Consider the following 16,005-nt stretch of genomic DNA (forward strand, 5'->3'; position numbering starts at 1 on the left):
CAGACTCAAACAGGTTTTCTTCCAGAATGGTCCTGTATTTGGCCCCATCCATCTTCCCATCAATTCTGACCATCTTCACTGTCCCGGCTGACGAAAAGAAGGCCCAAACCATGATGCTGCCACCACCATGTTTGACATTGGGGATGGTGTGTTCAGGGTGATGAGCTGTGTTGCTTTTACACCAAACATATTGTTTTGCATTGTGGCCAAACAGTTGGATTATGGTTTCATGTGACCAGAGCACCTTCTTCCACATGTTTGGTGTGTCTCCCAGGTGCTTGTGGCAAACTTTAAACAACACTTTTTATGGATATCTTTGAGAAATGGCTTTCTTCTTGCCACTCTTCCATAAAGGCCAGATTTGTGCTGTGTACAAATGTGCAATTAAAAATTAGAGATATTTTGTATAAATATCTCTAATATTGATTAAAACTAATGGTCTAAACTGGACCCAGAGTCAGTCAATCATTAATGACCGACTTCCAGTAATTTCAAGACTTTTTAGCTGGTTGAATAATTATCACTTTAGACAAGATACTTCAACTAGTTGATGAATTTGAAGCATTTTTTTAACATGTAAAAATTGTTTATGTAGGCTCTGCTAATTGCAGTGATCAGTGTCTAAAGAACATTTTCAGAATTCATGCAACGAGAACAGATAATGAATAGTTACTAGAGGTAACAGCAGCTTTTATTATTTAATAATTTGTAGGAAATTGTAGCATGATTCAGCCTTTTCCGCACAGCAATATATCACAAAAGCTAATATCTACGAGCCAATTCAATAATTAATAGTCATTACATCAGTTTTATAGGTCACTTATAAACAGTTACGTTATTAGCTTAAATTACGATTGGGTCACATTCACACTGAGGTCAAAAGATCAAATCTGCTTGTGAAAGAAAACACGTTTTCTATTTTCTCTTCTCTCTTCTGCTGCTGTCCATACAGCTTCCTGACATTTATATGACACTTTTTACAGTCAGCCCTTAGGGCTATTTAGCCAATATCTACCAAAATGTGAAGTGCAGACGCTTGACCCATTTACCCCACAGCACAAATCAATTTATAATGTTCCAAGTTTTCTTCTTCTCTGTGAGGAACCTGTTTTAATCAAAAGCCAGCTCCACACGATGATGTTTGCATCAACATCCGATTTCTGCAACTTCATGACAGCAAACTCGTCTGCTGAGATCTTCAGAGCACCTATCAAGCAAACACTGGGCTTGAATTAAAATAATCATTTTTTGACATGCTGTCAAAACCACGTTTTTATCATGTCAAAGTGTTGTTGTTTTTTTTTTTTTTTCTGACAACAAAATAATTGCTAGGGTAGATAATTGTTATGGGGACATCATTACATCATGTCAAAATGAAACCGTGGACACGACATAATAACACATCCGCTCAGGCCTGGAGCTGAAGCGAAGCAGGACAGCAGGAGGTTTCACACACCTGTAATTGGTGTCTGCTCAGCGAAGTGCTGGAAAATTGTTGCCAGACACACTGACGCCACTTCAGTCAACCAAAAACCAACAATTTCATACTGGTTTTAGGTAGAGCCCGACCGATATGGAAACTTTGGCTATCACTGACACCAATATTGGGCAAGGAAGGCGACTGCATTTAACTGACATAATGGATAAATTTTTTTTAGCTTTGTCCACCCCAAGAAACTAAGTAAACAGTGGAGCGGGGCGTTTTATTTAGCACAGCTGTTAGCAACCATGAAGCTAAGCTAATCAGATCCACCTATATGTCGTGGTCCCACAGTAGGTTTACAAGTGGTACATCGGTCATGCGGTCTTCTTAACGTGCGTTCACATTTTCTATCCTCCACTATTCACCATAAAGTTATCAAGTGTATTACAAAAAGATACATTAAACAAAGAAACATTCTTTCTTGTTCATAGTTTAAACAGTCAGTCACATATGGTGAAGGCCTAATTAGTACTGACCACAGCAGTTTATTTTTCTTTACAGAGAAGTAAAGATTTCAGACAAACATTTCACTGAGGACGACAAAGATGGTGTTAATAACATTGATATATTTTATCTCTACATTAAATTTATTGTTCTGGATAAAGTTGTACAAGCCTATGCTAGGTTATCTAAACATTAGCTTGCTAACTTGAGAGGCACGTAGCTAATGGCAAGCAGGTTGGAGGATTGAAGACAATTTATTATTGTTGATTCGTTTTACAGATCATTTAAAATAAACTTACCATGCTCTGTTCAGCAAAATACGCTACACAGTATTGCGCCCTGCTTCGGCTGTGATGAAAGTGAAACTTAAGTGAACAGCCACGATTTGAAAGTAGTCTCCATGCGCCCTCTGCTGGATACATTGTACAATTACGGCTGTTTCCAGCATTTTAGGGGTGAAGATTATAAGTGCTTGTATCGGCGAATAACGGGACAATTATCAATGAAATTATCAATGGACATGCCAATCTAAATTTCAAGCAGCACGTAAAGAGAATTTCACATATAATTAAACTTCATTTGTCAAACTTCAAATATATAAGACCTTCTCTGACAACAGAATCAGCAAAGGCTTACATGCATGCCATGATATTCAGCCATATCGCCTATTGTTATATTACATGGTCTCACACTTCAGAAGCCATTTTGAAGACCCTAAAATCTCTTTTTAAGAAAACACTGAAAATTTTTAGACTAAAAGCTTTTACAGTATCATTATAGTAACATCATAAGTAAGTACATTCTGGATTTTGATAGCTATCAGCTTTTCATGGATGCTTGCCTGATTTTTAAAGTTTTGAATGGACTTTCTCCTCCTCCTTTAATGTACAGTATTTTATAAGTAAAAAAAAACAAGTAATACAGTAAACACAAGAGCACTGACCAGAGGAGACAGTGGCGCAGGACTAAATTTGGCCAAATGGTGGTGTCCACCAGAGGCACGCAGTCGAGGAACACACTGCCAGTTTATATCAGGAACTAACTCTTTGAAACATTGGTTGAAAACTAACCAGAGGTGCGTAGATTACTTTGTCTATTTTCTTATGGCATCAAATCTTTATTGTAATTTCATGTTGTGTTATATATTTGTATTATTCTCTTCTCTTTGTTTTGTGGGATGTTTCTTGCTCTTACCTGCCTTACGGCAACGGATGAAAATTAGCTGTTGTGCTAACTCCGGCGTATTTAAATTGATGCTTATTGCTGACATGTGGATTAATATGCATTGTCCTAATTTAAATAAATAAATGAGATGAAAATAACAGTGATAGGTCCCCAAACGCAGGGCTTAATTTGAGCCAGATCCTGCCAGAACAAGATCTGGGAACTCTTATTTTGACAGGGTGCGTTCTGGTAACTGTGTCCTCGATCCGGTAACTCTCAGGTCTAATAATAATTAAAAAAATTATGAACAAATTTGACTGCCTTGAATGAATAAAACCTATATTGGATATGTAAACAGAAAATAATTACACAAATGCACATAATAAGCTTCCTAATATCACATCAGAGCTGTCGCTTTGTATTTCCGCGTCTGCTCTTAATAAAAAATCTTTTCCCCTAAAGTTCAAAGTCGTTCATGAGCAATTTGATTAAAAAACACAAAATATAATTAAACGTTTTTTATTACGCATAAGTTCCTGCGCTTTTGAGAACAATCTGATGTGTGAATCACTGCAGGAGTTATCTGAACTGCATAAGAGACGACGATCTCGCCTCATGAAGCTCTTTGTCTGCAGTCAGAGTGTTTGAAGCGATGTCGGTGCGACCAGGACACTTTTCTGAACTGAGGAAGAGGATTGAGAGCAAATATTTTCTAAGCCAGAGACAAAGTGCTAAATATTTGGCAGTTTTTTCTAATTGTGGCCAAAAACTTAGAGCAGCGCTTGTTGTCCCACGGTGCGGAGCAGGTGCACTGTTTATATACTAAACAACTAATAAGGTAAGAAATGAGATGAGCCTTAAAAGGGCCAGTAAAATCTATGTTGTTTTTTGCACGAGACCCACCACCTATCAACCAGTCCAGTAGGTATGTCAGCAACCGACCAATCGGTGACCTCAATTTGTCCTGAAGTGAACGCCCCTCACCTGCAGAGATTTCAATGAGTTTACATCTTTTGTTTCATGTTAATCTACTGTAAAAAAAAAAAAAACTTTGTAAAATACACCAGAATGCAGGAAATGGCATGTACTTTGTTCAAAATTCTCTGGGGGAGGACCCCCTTCCGGCATCGTTTTACAAATGAAGCTCTGCCCAAACATCTATATCGGCCTAAATTATCGGCCCTACCAACATTATCGGCCGGGCTCTAGTTTTAGGCATGGAAAAATTACAAAAGCACGTTTCTTTCTTTCCCATGTTTTCCGCTTAGGCAAGAAACACCACACAAGTCGGGAGTGTTACATTTTATTTGGTCTTCTCTCTTCTTCAACTTTTTCCATTATTTTTTAAAATTTTTTATTAAATTTTTCTCCACAGGTTGAAACCCATTGTAATAGTCAAGAGAAATAAAGACATGTTCACATACTGCATACAGAAATAATACTCTCAATGCACAGTAAAAACAGTTGATTAGGCCCAGCCCAGTGCGAGGTTTTAGAACGACTGCAGCGAGTCAAAGGTTTCCTAACCTCAGAGGTCTGTGAACGCTTCGACTCGCGTGAGCAGAGATGTAATGGCTGCCTGGATGTGACGTCGTCACGTGGCGCAGGCTTTACCGAGACAAAAAGCAAATGTGGAAATGAATCTCGAACGGTTACAACAGAACAAAAGCTGAAGTTTGTCTTCTCCGTTAAAAGGATCGCCCGATTAACTTTGAAGTGTTTAAAGTAATATTTAGTACTTTATCAGCCGAGACACCAGTCACGGAGCATGTGGAGACAAAGATCATCTTAATCCAGACCAGGCTAACAGCTAGCCAAACAAATGACCTGTTTTTAATTTTTAATTTCAGGCCTTTAAAACAACTCCTTCCAAAAAAACCCACATACATTACATCCCAATAGATTTAATTTTATTGGCTGATGTTCTCTTTTGACCTTTGTCTCTTTCTCCGTACTCCACGCTCTACGACTGACGAGGTACTAACTATTGAAAATCTTTAAACATCACGTCTAAACTGACTGGACTGTTCCTTTAAGACCTTAAGTATTGCGTAACCACCCCCCCCCCCCCCCCCGAGGGGGAATTACGCTAACAGTTTGGCTTGGAATATTTCTTTACAACAAACACAAATACTGAAGCCTGCAGAGAAAGTTACTTTTAAACAGATGCGGTCAAATTTAAAACAAAGCGGACCATCTCTTGTAAAGCACCCATTTGAAAATACTCCAGTGAAAAGCTCGCACGAATCACTCGTCGTCTTAACGCAGATTGTGTCGATGGCACATCTCGAAATAGTATAAATCCAGTGTTTAAAAAGACGGCCGGTCACAAAAGAACCCTCCACCCCTGCTGCGTGTATAAAAGATGTAAACGTCTGTAGCTGGCTGGCAGGGAGCCGTGAGAAGAAGCAGTCGTTTACTGCGAGAGGAGCGTTAGTCCAGTGAGTCGTGGGGGTTTGCACCATCCAAACTGCTTCAAACCTCCGCTGAGGATCGTTAGTTCAGCCCCTGTGAGCACCTGAAAGAGACCGTCTGCTGGGAAACCCTTCACGCTTACAGAACGTCAAGTGGTTAACTGTCAGGAGTTTAAGAACGTACCCACTCAAACAAATGGGTCAACATGGATTTGTTTGGCTCTTATAGGGTAGAGGGGAATGCAATAAAGAAAAAGGCCAAAAAATATATTTATATATATATATTTTTTTTTTATCAGCAAACAATCATAATTCATTCAGCACTCTCCATATTGTGGACACAATAGTCGTTTGCTGAACCAAATTGATTTGTAACAAGCTCATCCGAAGCTTCAGAAGGAGAAATTTACAATTTAAACGGCGTCTGCTGGAGGAGGAAGACAACATAATCGAGTGTCAATAACTGGACAGAACAAGAACCACATGCGCGGGGCTCACGCACGCCGTCAAGTGGAGCGAGGGAAGCGTATCTGGGCCTTGGACTTGATAACCTCACAGCAATTTGTGTTGATTTTCTCCATGCAGCGCCAGCTCTCTGCGTGGAGGCGGTGTGGTCTTGGAAACAAATCAGCCTTTTCTGTCACCGCGGCTCCCGTTTACCCAGTTCTCATTGTTATTGGAAGAGAAAGGGACAGCAGATTGTGACCTTGGACGCGCACAGTGAGCGAATTAGGAATAATATTCACACTTTTCAGGGATTGAGCATTAGCTTCTGCACCTGGCGGCATTGCTAGCAGACAGGGCTTTTGGCTCCAACCCCACTGGGATGTGTGGTTCCTGTTTGGTCAATGAAAGGTTATATTTGATCATTTGGTCTTGGCCTATTAGAGCCAAACAAAGGTCCAGGCAGGTGTTTCTCTTTAATAAGAGCCAGAATGGAAAATAATGTGTCTGGCTCTGACAGCAAGCTGCGATGCAAACTAAACGAGGCTGAAAACCAGGTGTGTTGGTGACGTCTACTTAAATGAGCACAAGCCAAAAATAATCAAAGAAAATGTAGCTATGGAAATTGGAGTGAGAGCCTCAGAAACCGACAACTACTGTGGTCAATGTTGGCTTAATAACTTTCCTGAGAAGGAAACACCGCTTCCAAAAAGTAAAAACAACCGCATCTGGTGCTATTTTTAACAGAATCAATCTCTAATTTCCTCAGGGGAGAAAATAAGCTCTAATGGGAGCTGCAGGTGTTTAAAAAACACAATCAACCTCAACCACACAGGACTGCTAAATTTATTTCCACACTTTGTTCTGCACCTTTGAGTCTCCGGTTCAGTTCAGTTCAAGCCTTTAAACTACAAATTATACAAAACCCCAGAAACAGAAATCCAATCTTTTTATCTAAAGTTTATTTGGTAACACATCACAATAAGGCTCCCCTTATAGATGGCTAATAAACAGTTTATTGATATGTTAATTCCTCTATAAACACTTTATAAATCGTTAATAACTGCTTATTATGCATTAATTAAGAGCGACAGAGACAAAACTGACCAGTTTCTTGCCAAATCTGTTCACCTATATATTTCATCTAGAGTTGTTATATTAAACATTTCAGACTAAGTGACTACCTTGTCAGCACAATAAGTATTTGAAAACCTTATTCTTTAGCATTGTACATATTGTACTTTATCACTGCATTATAAGTATCTATAACTAATATTATATCTTAAAATAATTAGGTTTACAAATGCTTATTGTGCTTATAAGTAACTTAGTGTGAAATGTTTAATATAACAACTGTAGATGAAATATATAGGTGAACAGATTTGGCAAGAAACTGGTCAGTTTTGTCTCTGTTACCCTTGATTAATGCATAATAAACAGTTATTAATGATTTATAAAGTGTTTTTAGAGGAATTAATAATGTATCAATAAACTATTTATTAGCCATCTATAAGAGGAGCCTTATTGTGAAGTGTTACCATTTATTTCACGCTGTAGACTGAAATACTTGCTAAAAACATGCTGAACAGTAAATAAAAGGAAGGAGTTGAACTGCTGGGTGTTGAACACACCAACATAATCATAGTTTATTTAAAATGATTCTAATTGGAGGGGAGGGGGTGACGGAAACTGGCATAGTTCATATATTAAAGTTACTTTCAGCTAGCCAAAACAGCTCATGCTAAAAGTAGCGCACTAACCTGTGAACATACAATAATTTTCTTTACGGTACACAGAAAATAAACTGTTTTGCTGGCTAGCACAGTTTTACGTCAAAAGCTAGCTTCAGCTGGGCTGTTAGCTAAAATGCTTAAGGCTACGCTAGCTAGTCACACAGAAAATATATTGCTTTGACTTTTTAGTGGGGTTTAATTAATGTTTGGATTAAACTTGGATCAGGTCTTAAATTTAGGCTCTTAAATTAAATAAATTAATTTAATCCAGTGGGATTACAATAAATTAAATTTTGGATTAAACTTGGATCAAATCTTAAATTTAGTCTCTTAAATTAAATAAATTGGTTTAATCCAGTGGGATTAAATTAAGGTTTGGATAAAACTTGGATCAAGTCTTAAATTTAGTCTCTCTTCAGACTCTTTCAGTGATTCTTCTTCTCCAGTTTAAACTGGGAAACAGAAGGTTTAATCTGACACCTCGTTAACAGACAGCTCCTCTTCAGCTGCTTGAACAAACGTGTTGCCTTCAGGCGCCGTCGTAATTTGTACACGGAGCCGTCAAAAACGGCTGCAAATCAGAACTGAAGCCAGAATCTGAAAACAGATTCTGTTGAGCTGAAACAACACAAAGTTTGTGGTTTACACTCCAGTTTAGTTTAGTTTTCAGTAATAATTCACTTCATGACTTGACTGGTAATCGTTAGGTTTTGTTTATTTTGCACAATTAAAGCACAAACATCAGTAAGATCTAGCTTAGCGTTAGCTTAGCTTCAACAGGATTTATTCGCCTGTAACAATTGTGCTCGTTTTAATTTTTACAATCAAGGCAGAAATTTAGAATAGCTTTTTTTTTTTTAGAGACTAAACACAACATAATGTCCCTATATATTCTTTTTCAACATAAATCTTTCCACAATCATTTCTACAAGTAGGTAAATCTGATGCGTGTGAATAAACACATTTTTCTTCACAGTGTTGAAAGGCTCCAAGTGTTTTGGTCTAGTTCACAAAACAAATAACTAGTCTGCAAAAATGATTAATTTGACGTCTGATAATTTATCTGTGAAACTCATAAACACAGAGTCAAAATATTGAGCTTCAGTACTTAGTCACGTACAGTAGTTATACTGTATTTCACTGGGGTCATAAGCCCATCTGCCATATTGTTTAATATCTTCTGTACAGCTTTATTACCGTACTTTTTGGACTATAAGGCACACGTAAAAACTTTAAATTTTCTCAAAATTCGACAGTGAGCCTTATAATCCAGTGCGCCTTTTGAAAACGGACCCGTTCATTGATATTGCGCCTTATAATCCGGTGCGCCTTATAACCTGAAAAATACGGTACCCGTCAGTCTGTTCTCCAGACAGTGTGCTGCCTAGACGGACAAGCCATCAAAAAAACAAACAAATAAAAATCTGACTTCCTTACTGAAGTGTTGGCAGTCAGCTCAGGCGGACGACTGGCAGCTACGCCTCTTAAATCTGACAGCCAAAAATAAGAATCAGACAGCCCCGTCAAAGACAGCCTCACTACAACGTGTCCTGGTTTTTCCTTCTCGGACAAAAAACTACAAATCAGATTCAGGACAGCCGAGGTAGGAGTAGTGTTGTGTGTACAGTGCTTCCTCGAAGTGATTACCAAGAGGAAAAGAAAAAAATCCTATTTAACTGCAGGTAGTAATCATGTCTGAAAAGCACAAGGCTCCTTTTATTAGGAAACAAAAACAAAACATTATTTATTAAGTAGAGAGGCAGGAAAAGAAAGGTTTTCAACGTCACGTCTGAAGAAGAGTTTAAATCTAGCCTCAACAATTCATGAGTGGCAGATTGAAGAAAACGAATTAGTGATGGAGCCAAAGGCCCGAATGTTTCAATCATCTCAGCTTTCTTAATGCCGCCTGTTTCTCCCCTCAAAGCTTTCTGGATAAATAACAGCCACCCAAGAGTAATGACCGTCAAAAGACGACTCTTATTTGTGTCGACAAGACGAGGAGATAACTCGTCTCTCATCTTGTGTGTCTGTTAAAAAAACTGCGGCCCTTGTTTGTCTTGTTAGCTCTGCTTGAAATGGGGGATTGAGCTCAGTTTACGGCGTCTAGTCAAAACTTTCTACCAGTTTGGAACGTGTGTGAGTCAGAATGTGGCTTGGAAGGCCCAGTTCACGTTAGTCAGCATTTTTAAAAACTGTTTTTCTTCCATCCACCCAAATATTTAAAGAATATTAAAAAAAAAACCCATAAAAATCCATGTAGATCTGAAGCTTCTGAGTGTGGATTTTCTCTATCAGGTTGTGCTCTAGACCACGGGTGCCGAACATTGGTCCCTGAGGAACACCATCCTGCACGTTTTAGTTGTTTCTCTGCTCCAGCACACCTGATTCAGTGGTTTAATTACTTCCTTAAGTTCAGCAGAAGCCTGTTAATCACCCTTTCATTCAAGTCAGGTGTGTTGGAGCAGAGGAACAACAGAAACATGCAGGATGGCGTTCCTCAGGGACCAGGGTTTGGCACCACTGCGTTTAGACACCACAACAACAATGAAGTCATTTTTACCTCTTCCCCCCCCCCCCCCCCCCCCGTTTCTCTCACATTATCCTGATTTAGTCACTATTAAACTTTGTGTGCAGCAATATTTAATAACTGACAGGAAATTATAAATCAAAGAAAAAGACAAGTTTAGGAAAGAGGCATAGAATGTACTTTTGTGCCAATTTTTTTCTCTCCTTTTGCTTAATAATATTTCTTACATAAAGTTTCATATGTAATACTGTACTTGGATGCCTATTAGATGAAGAGAGGTGATTTGGAGCTGAACAGTAGGCGTAAAACCAGCAGCCCTTAAGAAATAAAACTCTTCTCTGGAACAAACATCAGCCTCTCAGTCCCTCGACACGCATCATCCAGGCTGTTACTGAACTGAACGCTCGGACAAACGCACTCCCAGGGAAACCTAAAGAGAGAAGGTTTTTCTCCTCCTATTTAAGAAAACGTTACTATAAGACCGGAGGGGGAGGAACGCAGAAAAAGGAAATGGCTTTCGCAACGAAGACGACAAAAAAGTGTGGTCAGCAGTTTATAGCCGATGGCAACTGAGAAACTTAAGGAGCAGAGAGAAAGTACACGTTGAAAAACGTCACAGCTTAGATGTTGCACCTTGCCTCGAGTGAGGAGGACATTACACTATTGTCAGGCCAAATTAATTAGCTAAATGTCTGAATCCTTTATTAATGCTCCCTGTACTTATCAAGAGACTAATTATCAATTTAAGCTTCTGGCGTTCGTCTGTAGGATTAACGGGTTAATCACATCGCTCTATGTTCTGGAAACAAGATTTCAGTCTACGCCGCAACTAATCTGGAATTGTCTTTTACTGACACCGCGTCAGGGAGGGAGCCAATCAGTGTTTGTACAGTGTAATATTAAAAAACAACTGTTAACAGGGGGACTTTCTGCTATAGGTCTCTTTCAGTTGCCCACTTGCTGAACCTACAATAATTATTTTAATTAACTAGCGTAAAGAAAAGGCTCTTCAACTGCCGTCATCAGTCTGTAATATTTAACGCACTCCGGAGGCACGAAGCATTAAATCCATTAGCGAGATCAGCTCAGAAAACATCTAATTCTCAATGGATTTTATAAACGTGCGTGAACATGCTGCACTGGGCGTGCAGGATGATCAGCGATAGCACCATTCACACTATGGCTCCAAAGTAAGTCTAGAAGGGTTTTGAGCTGATCGGGAACTCAAACTGGGACATAATTGAGATATTAATACTCCTTGCCCAATTAGGGAGACCATCGGGGGGGAAATACACACATTCTCCAGTGAGTGAGATGAGAAGAGCAATGATCTAATTTCATTTGTATGGAAATTATAACTTTAGCTTTTAGAGAAGCCAATTAAATCTTAGGGAATAAAAGAATCCAAACAAACTCTGACCAAATGTGAGAAAGGTCACCAGCATTACTGTACTGACCTTTAGATACCTCAGCTTGTTGCTTGGCAACCCAGCGGTGACAGACGTCAAAGGAAGCTCTGCTGCACAAAGTTTGTTAAAACGTCAAATCGGGCCAACCGTGACTTCTGAGAGCCAGACATCACAGCAATTACTGGTACATGCAAAGAGACGGTGTTTTAGAAGGATATTTGAGTTTCACCTGAGTGACTGTAAGAGGTACTAACGAGAGGTCAAACAGGACTGCTCAGCCCAGGATCTTCTAAGGAGCCAAGGTATTACCAGTGAACGTAGGGCTGCACAATAGACTAAAATTTACTGTCATTGCAATACCAATAATATTGGTATTGGATATACCAGTATGTATATTGTAAGAAATTATACAACAGAAACAAAGTGACTGCCTAAAATATAGTTGCAAATTAGACTGACCCCTGCTGTCCTAAACACCCTCAGACGATTTAGACCCCATCTACACTACAATGGATATTTTTAAATACAGACATTTTATGCTGCACTTGCAACTCCCGGTCACAAAGAGCTCTAAGTGTGCGCTACATCATGCATATTTTTTTATATTCTCCGTTATATATTTTTTTTATATCTTGTGTGATTTCTTGTGTATGTTCCTTTGTACTGAAACTCTGGCACAACAATTTTCTGCGGGATCAATAAAGTTCTGTCTTATCTTATTTTCCTCTGACTTCCTTTCAAGAAGCAAATAACTGGCAAGTTTTTGCTGATTTTTAAAACCTTGGTTTTTTTTTTGTTTGTTTTTTTGGTGGATTCAAAGTATTGCACTTCTAAGAATTATTAATATTTTTGCATTTTGTGCCCAAGAAACCGCAACAATAAAGCAGTTTTTACCATTTTACATTGTTTTGCTTTACCTTGACACTGTTACCATTAAACTAGTATTATGCACTGAAATAGTTCATAACTAAAGTGATAGTAAAGAAAAAGAACAATAAGCTACAAATATTTTGAGAGAATCTTAACACAAGCTAAGGAAGTCCTGTCTCTTTCTATATACAGTGAAGTGGGCGTCCTGTTACATATGGTTTTTATTCCTACCTAACTTGAAGGCTTAGCGGCGTGTTAGCGACAAGTTGAGTTCAACCCCGTCCACCTCCGATCACCTCTTTAACAAGGCATCTCTTGAAGGGGGTTTTCAAGGGACTACTGGCTCAAGAGACGTGGTGTACAAGTCATGCAGCGTTTCCCCTACATTACTTGCTTTGGCAGGGCGCTCATCTCTTCTGTGACTTTTGTCGGGGGGGTGAGGGGGTGCACAAGACACGTCTGAGTTGTGAGCTGTTTGTACTGAAAGTTTTTCGGGGTGGGTGTTTTTTTTTTTTTTTAGCTTAGCATGAGGGCATCGGTGCTTCTAGCATTGTAGCTAGCACGTCTGTTTTGCTCGCTGCAAGCTTATCGCTACATCGGTGTCGCCAGTTGTCAACGGGGGAGTGGGGGGGTGTCGGTTTGGTAGGCAGGGTGCTCAGTTCTGTTGACAGGGTGGGGCGCCCTGCTTGTATACTTGTAGGGGAAATACTGACATGGGTTTGAAGATAAGTTGATCTTTTCTGTTTCAGATGGTAAAAAGCCTCTGTTTGATGTCTAAGACCATCAGCCCATCTCCAATCTGAGCACAATGACCAACAACGGCTCTAAACTAATAAATATTTTACACAGCTTCTAAACTCCTTCGAGACACTGATGCACAGACTGTTTTCTCATTTGAACAGGAGCTTCCAGTTTCAGTTTTTCTGTCCAAAGAAGAACAAACCAGCAGCTGGGTTTATTCTTAGTCACACAAACAAATCAATACATTTTAATTAACCTCTCTTATCTCACTCCTAGATAAATGTGTTCCCCCCAAATGTCTTGAAAATGACACACTATAGATGTATTTGGACTCTGACTGACGTCGATTAATTTCAATACAAAATTTGATGAATTAGTTCAGAAAAAATCAGCAAGTCTGGAATAAATGTGGAGGATTTTTCTGAAACCTCCTTAAACAGGTAATGATATGGAATATGTGAGGTTATTTCTGTGGGAAAGTAGATTTATTTCAACACTGCATGAGAATCCCTCATGTCCCACTGCGGCGCTACACGGAGGCAGAAACTGCTTTATGCAAACGCTATTTTGTCCTAGCTCTTGCACAGTGGCATTCTTTGGCTTAAAAAGAGAAAGCGGAGGGCTCCCCGGCTTGTTTCCTGCGCAGCATCACCTGCCAGCCGAATAAATCTGTTCAATCCTTGGCATTTCCAAAAGAATGTGACTGGAATGGTATGTGCTCCTCCTAGGAATGCCTGTCTTGAATTTCATGAGGGGCCTAAAATATCCACTCTCAGTGGATTCTCCCAAAAAGGTACAGTTAAAAAAAAAAAAGCTTTCTTTGAACACAGACACATACAGAAGACTTTTTCTTACACAGCAATAAGACGATGTGGAAATTTGGGCCAGATTCGTAGCATCTTACCTGTGCACCAGATTAAGGAACCTTGAAAAGATATATTAAAAACACTTCACGAAATAAGGCACTCTGATTGTTTCCATTGCCCCGAATGCTTTTAGTCTGTAGAGGCAGACGGGGCTGTGAGAGTCGCCTGATCCACCTCTGCATTGTCACACCGCTTCAAAGGTACGGGGAGATGAAAGCGAGGGATATGAGCAGTCTGATTGAATCTGAAAGAAGGTCTGCTGATCCCCCTCCTTCAAAGGGAAACAGTAGCAGAGGCAAACGGGAAGAATGAAATGGGCACCAGCTATTGGTTCACAGGCAGCAATCCAACATTTCACGGTCCCACCTTTCACTGGCTTTCTGCTTCCCAAAGCAGCAGGCAGGTGTATAAATAAGACCTGCGATGATTCAGGCTCCCATGGGGGCAACCCCCTCAGTAGGCTTGTTTTTCTTGTTTCCATAAGATTCTAAATCTTCCTCATGAAATAAGACAGTAGTGAAGAATCCTGAACTGTAATGTCCTGATCAACTCTGCAGTTCCCAACATCCACGGAAGAGGTTACATTTAGAACCTATCGTCTCTGAGTTGGGTTGGGGACTTGAAGGGTTTGAGCCCCAGAGTCCTGCGGGGGTGGACCCTCTCTTTGGTTGCATCCAGGGGTTTGCTGCAGGCCGCCCAGCCCAGGTCAATGAGGGGCGAGTCGGCTGAGTTCATGGGAGCTATGCGGAACGAGGGCAGCGTGGGGGAGCCGTTGGCAGAGCACGGTGCCGAGCGGGAGGTGGGAAACGGAGCCAAGAAAGGGTCGAAGGGAGAAGCTGCGTCCGAGTTGCTTGAGGGGTTGGCTTTGAGGGCGAAGGGGTCGCAGTCTGGAGAGGGGAAAGGGTCGCAGCTGGTGAAGGGGTTGGTGGGTGAGGGCTGGTAGCCCAGAGGGTTGCTTTCCGAACGAACTGGGCTGCGGCCTCCGGCTGAGTTCACGCCGCCCGCTGAGATAAAGCTCCAGGGGTCGATGCGAGGGCGGATGGGAGAAGGGCGTGGTCGGGGAATGACGCTGACCTCGAGGCGGCGGGTTTTGGGGCTCCACAGGGCAGGATTGGGGTGGAGGTAGTAGGGCACCAAAGCCTTGTCCTCCGAGTCCTGCGTGTCTTGGCACAAGGGCAGGTCTAAAACTGGAAAGAAGAGCACATCAGTTACAACTCTGAAGAGATAAGACAGGTCAGATCCTTTGAAGTGGGGTTTTGTGGAGAGGTTAAAAAGTCTGACGAATGTTGAAATAATATTCTGTCACATAATTATCTACATTTAGTAACAGCCAGAACATAGAGCAGTCATAGAGCGTGGAGTATGGAACAGGGTAGACGTCTTTGTTCAGGCGATGTTAACCAAATTAGAATATACATTTTATGATATTTATGTCCATAAAACAAAGATTTAAGAAGAAAAAGGGACAAACTGGAGTAAAATAACTACATTTTCTATTATTAAACCCCAACACTTTTGCATAAAACTGTCTGTCCAGTTTGTTGTCGTTTTTTTTTCCCATATAAACAAAGTCCGTGTTACTACGTGAATACATTGTCAGGGGAATTTAGGTAAAGGTTTATGGATGTTTATCACTGTTAATGTTAAATTAATGTTGAACCATGTGTGTGAGGAGCAGAGAGGTCTTTTTCTCCTTCAGAGAGGAGCCTGCAGGCACCTGACACCTCTGAGTCTAAGAGGCTGAGGTCATCGTGCTGATGCATGCATAAAAACACTTCCTGTACACTGTCCGGTGCAAATTTTCGCAACCGGGGCTTCAATGAAACATCAGTGTAAGCTGTGTGAACGTCTGCCTTTGCAAGTAAACTGGGTTAAAAATCTTCTGTCTTCATGTGTGGCTCCTTTTTTCT

The 16,005-nt window shown here is 40.3% G+C and overlaps 2 protein-coding genes across 2 annotated transcripts in view; one reads left to right on the plus strand and one right to left on the minus strand.

Moving 5' to 3' along the window:
- The window catches only part of LOC119414734 (neurexin-2), a 1,264,057-nt gene that overhangs the window by 965,300 nt on the left and 282,752 nt on the right, over positions 1 to 16,005 (plus strand). The window lies entirely within an intron of this gene.
- Positions 12,419 to 16,005, minus strand: part of LOC119408326 (mitogen-activated protein kinase kinase kinase 11) — an 85,305-nt gene continuing 81,718 nt past the window's right edge. The window contains exon 10 of the mRNA XM_037675126.1: positions 12,419 to 15,282. Coding sequence (XP_037531054.1) covers positions 14,681 to 15,282 — 602 coding nt within the window. The 3' untranslated portion in view covers positions 12,419 to 14,680. The remainder of the gene's footprint in view (positions 15,283 to 16,005) is intronic.

The sequence above is a fragment of the Nematolebias whitei genome, chromosome 1 (assembly GCF_014905685.2).
Source record: "Nematolebias whitei isolate Nwh7 chromosome 1, NemWhi1, whole genome shotgun sequence".
NCBI classification, from domain to species: Eukaryota; Metazoa; Chordata; class Actinopteri; order Cyprinodontiformes; family Rivulidae; genus Nematolebias; species Nematolebias whitei.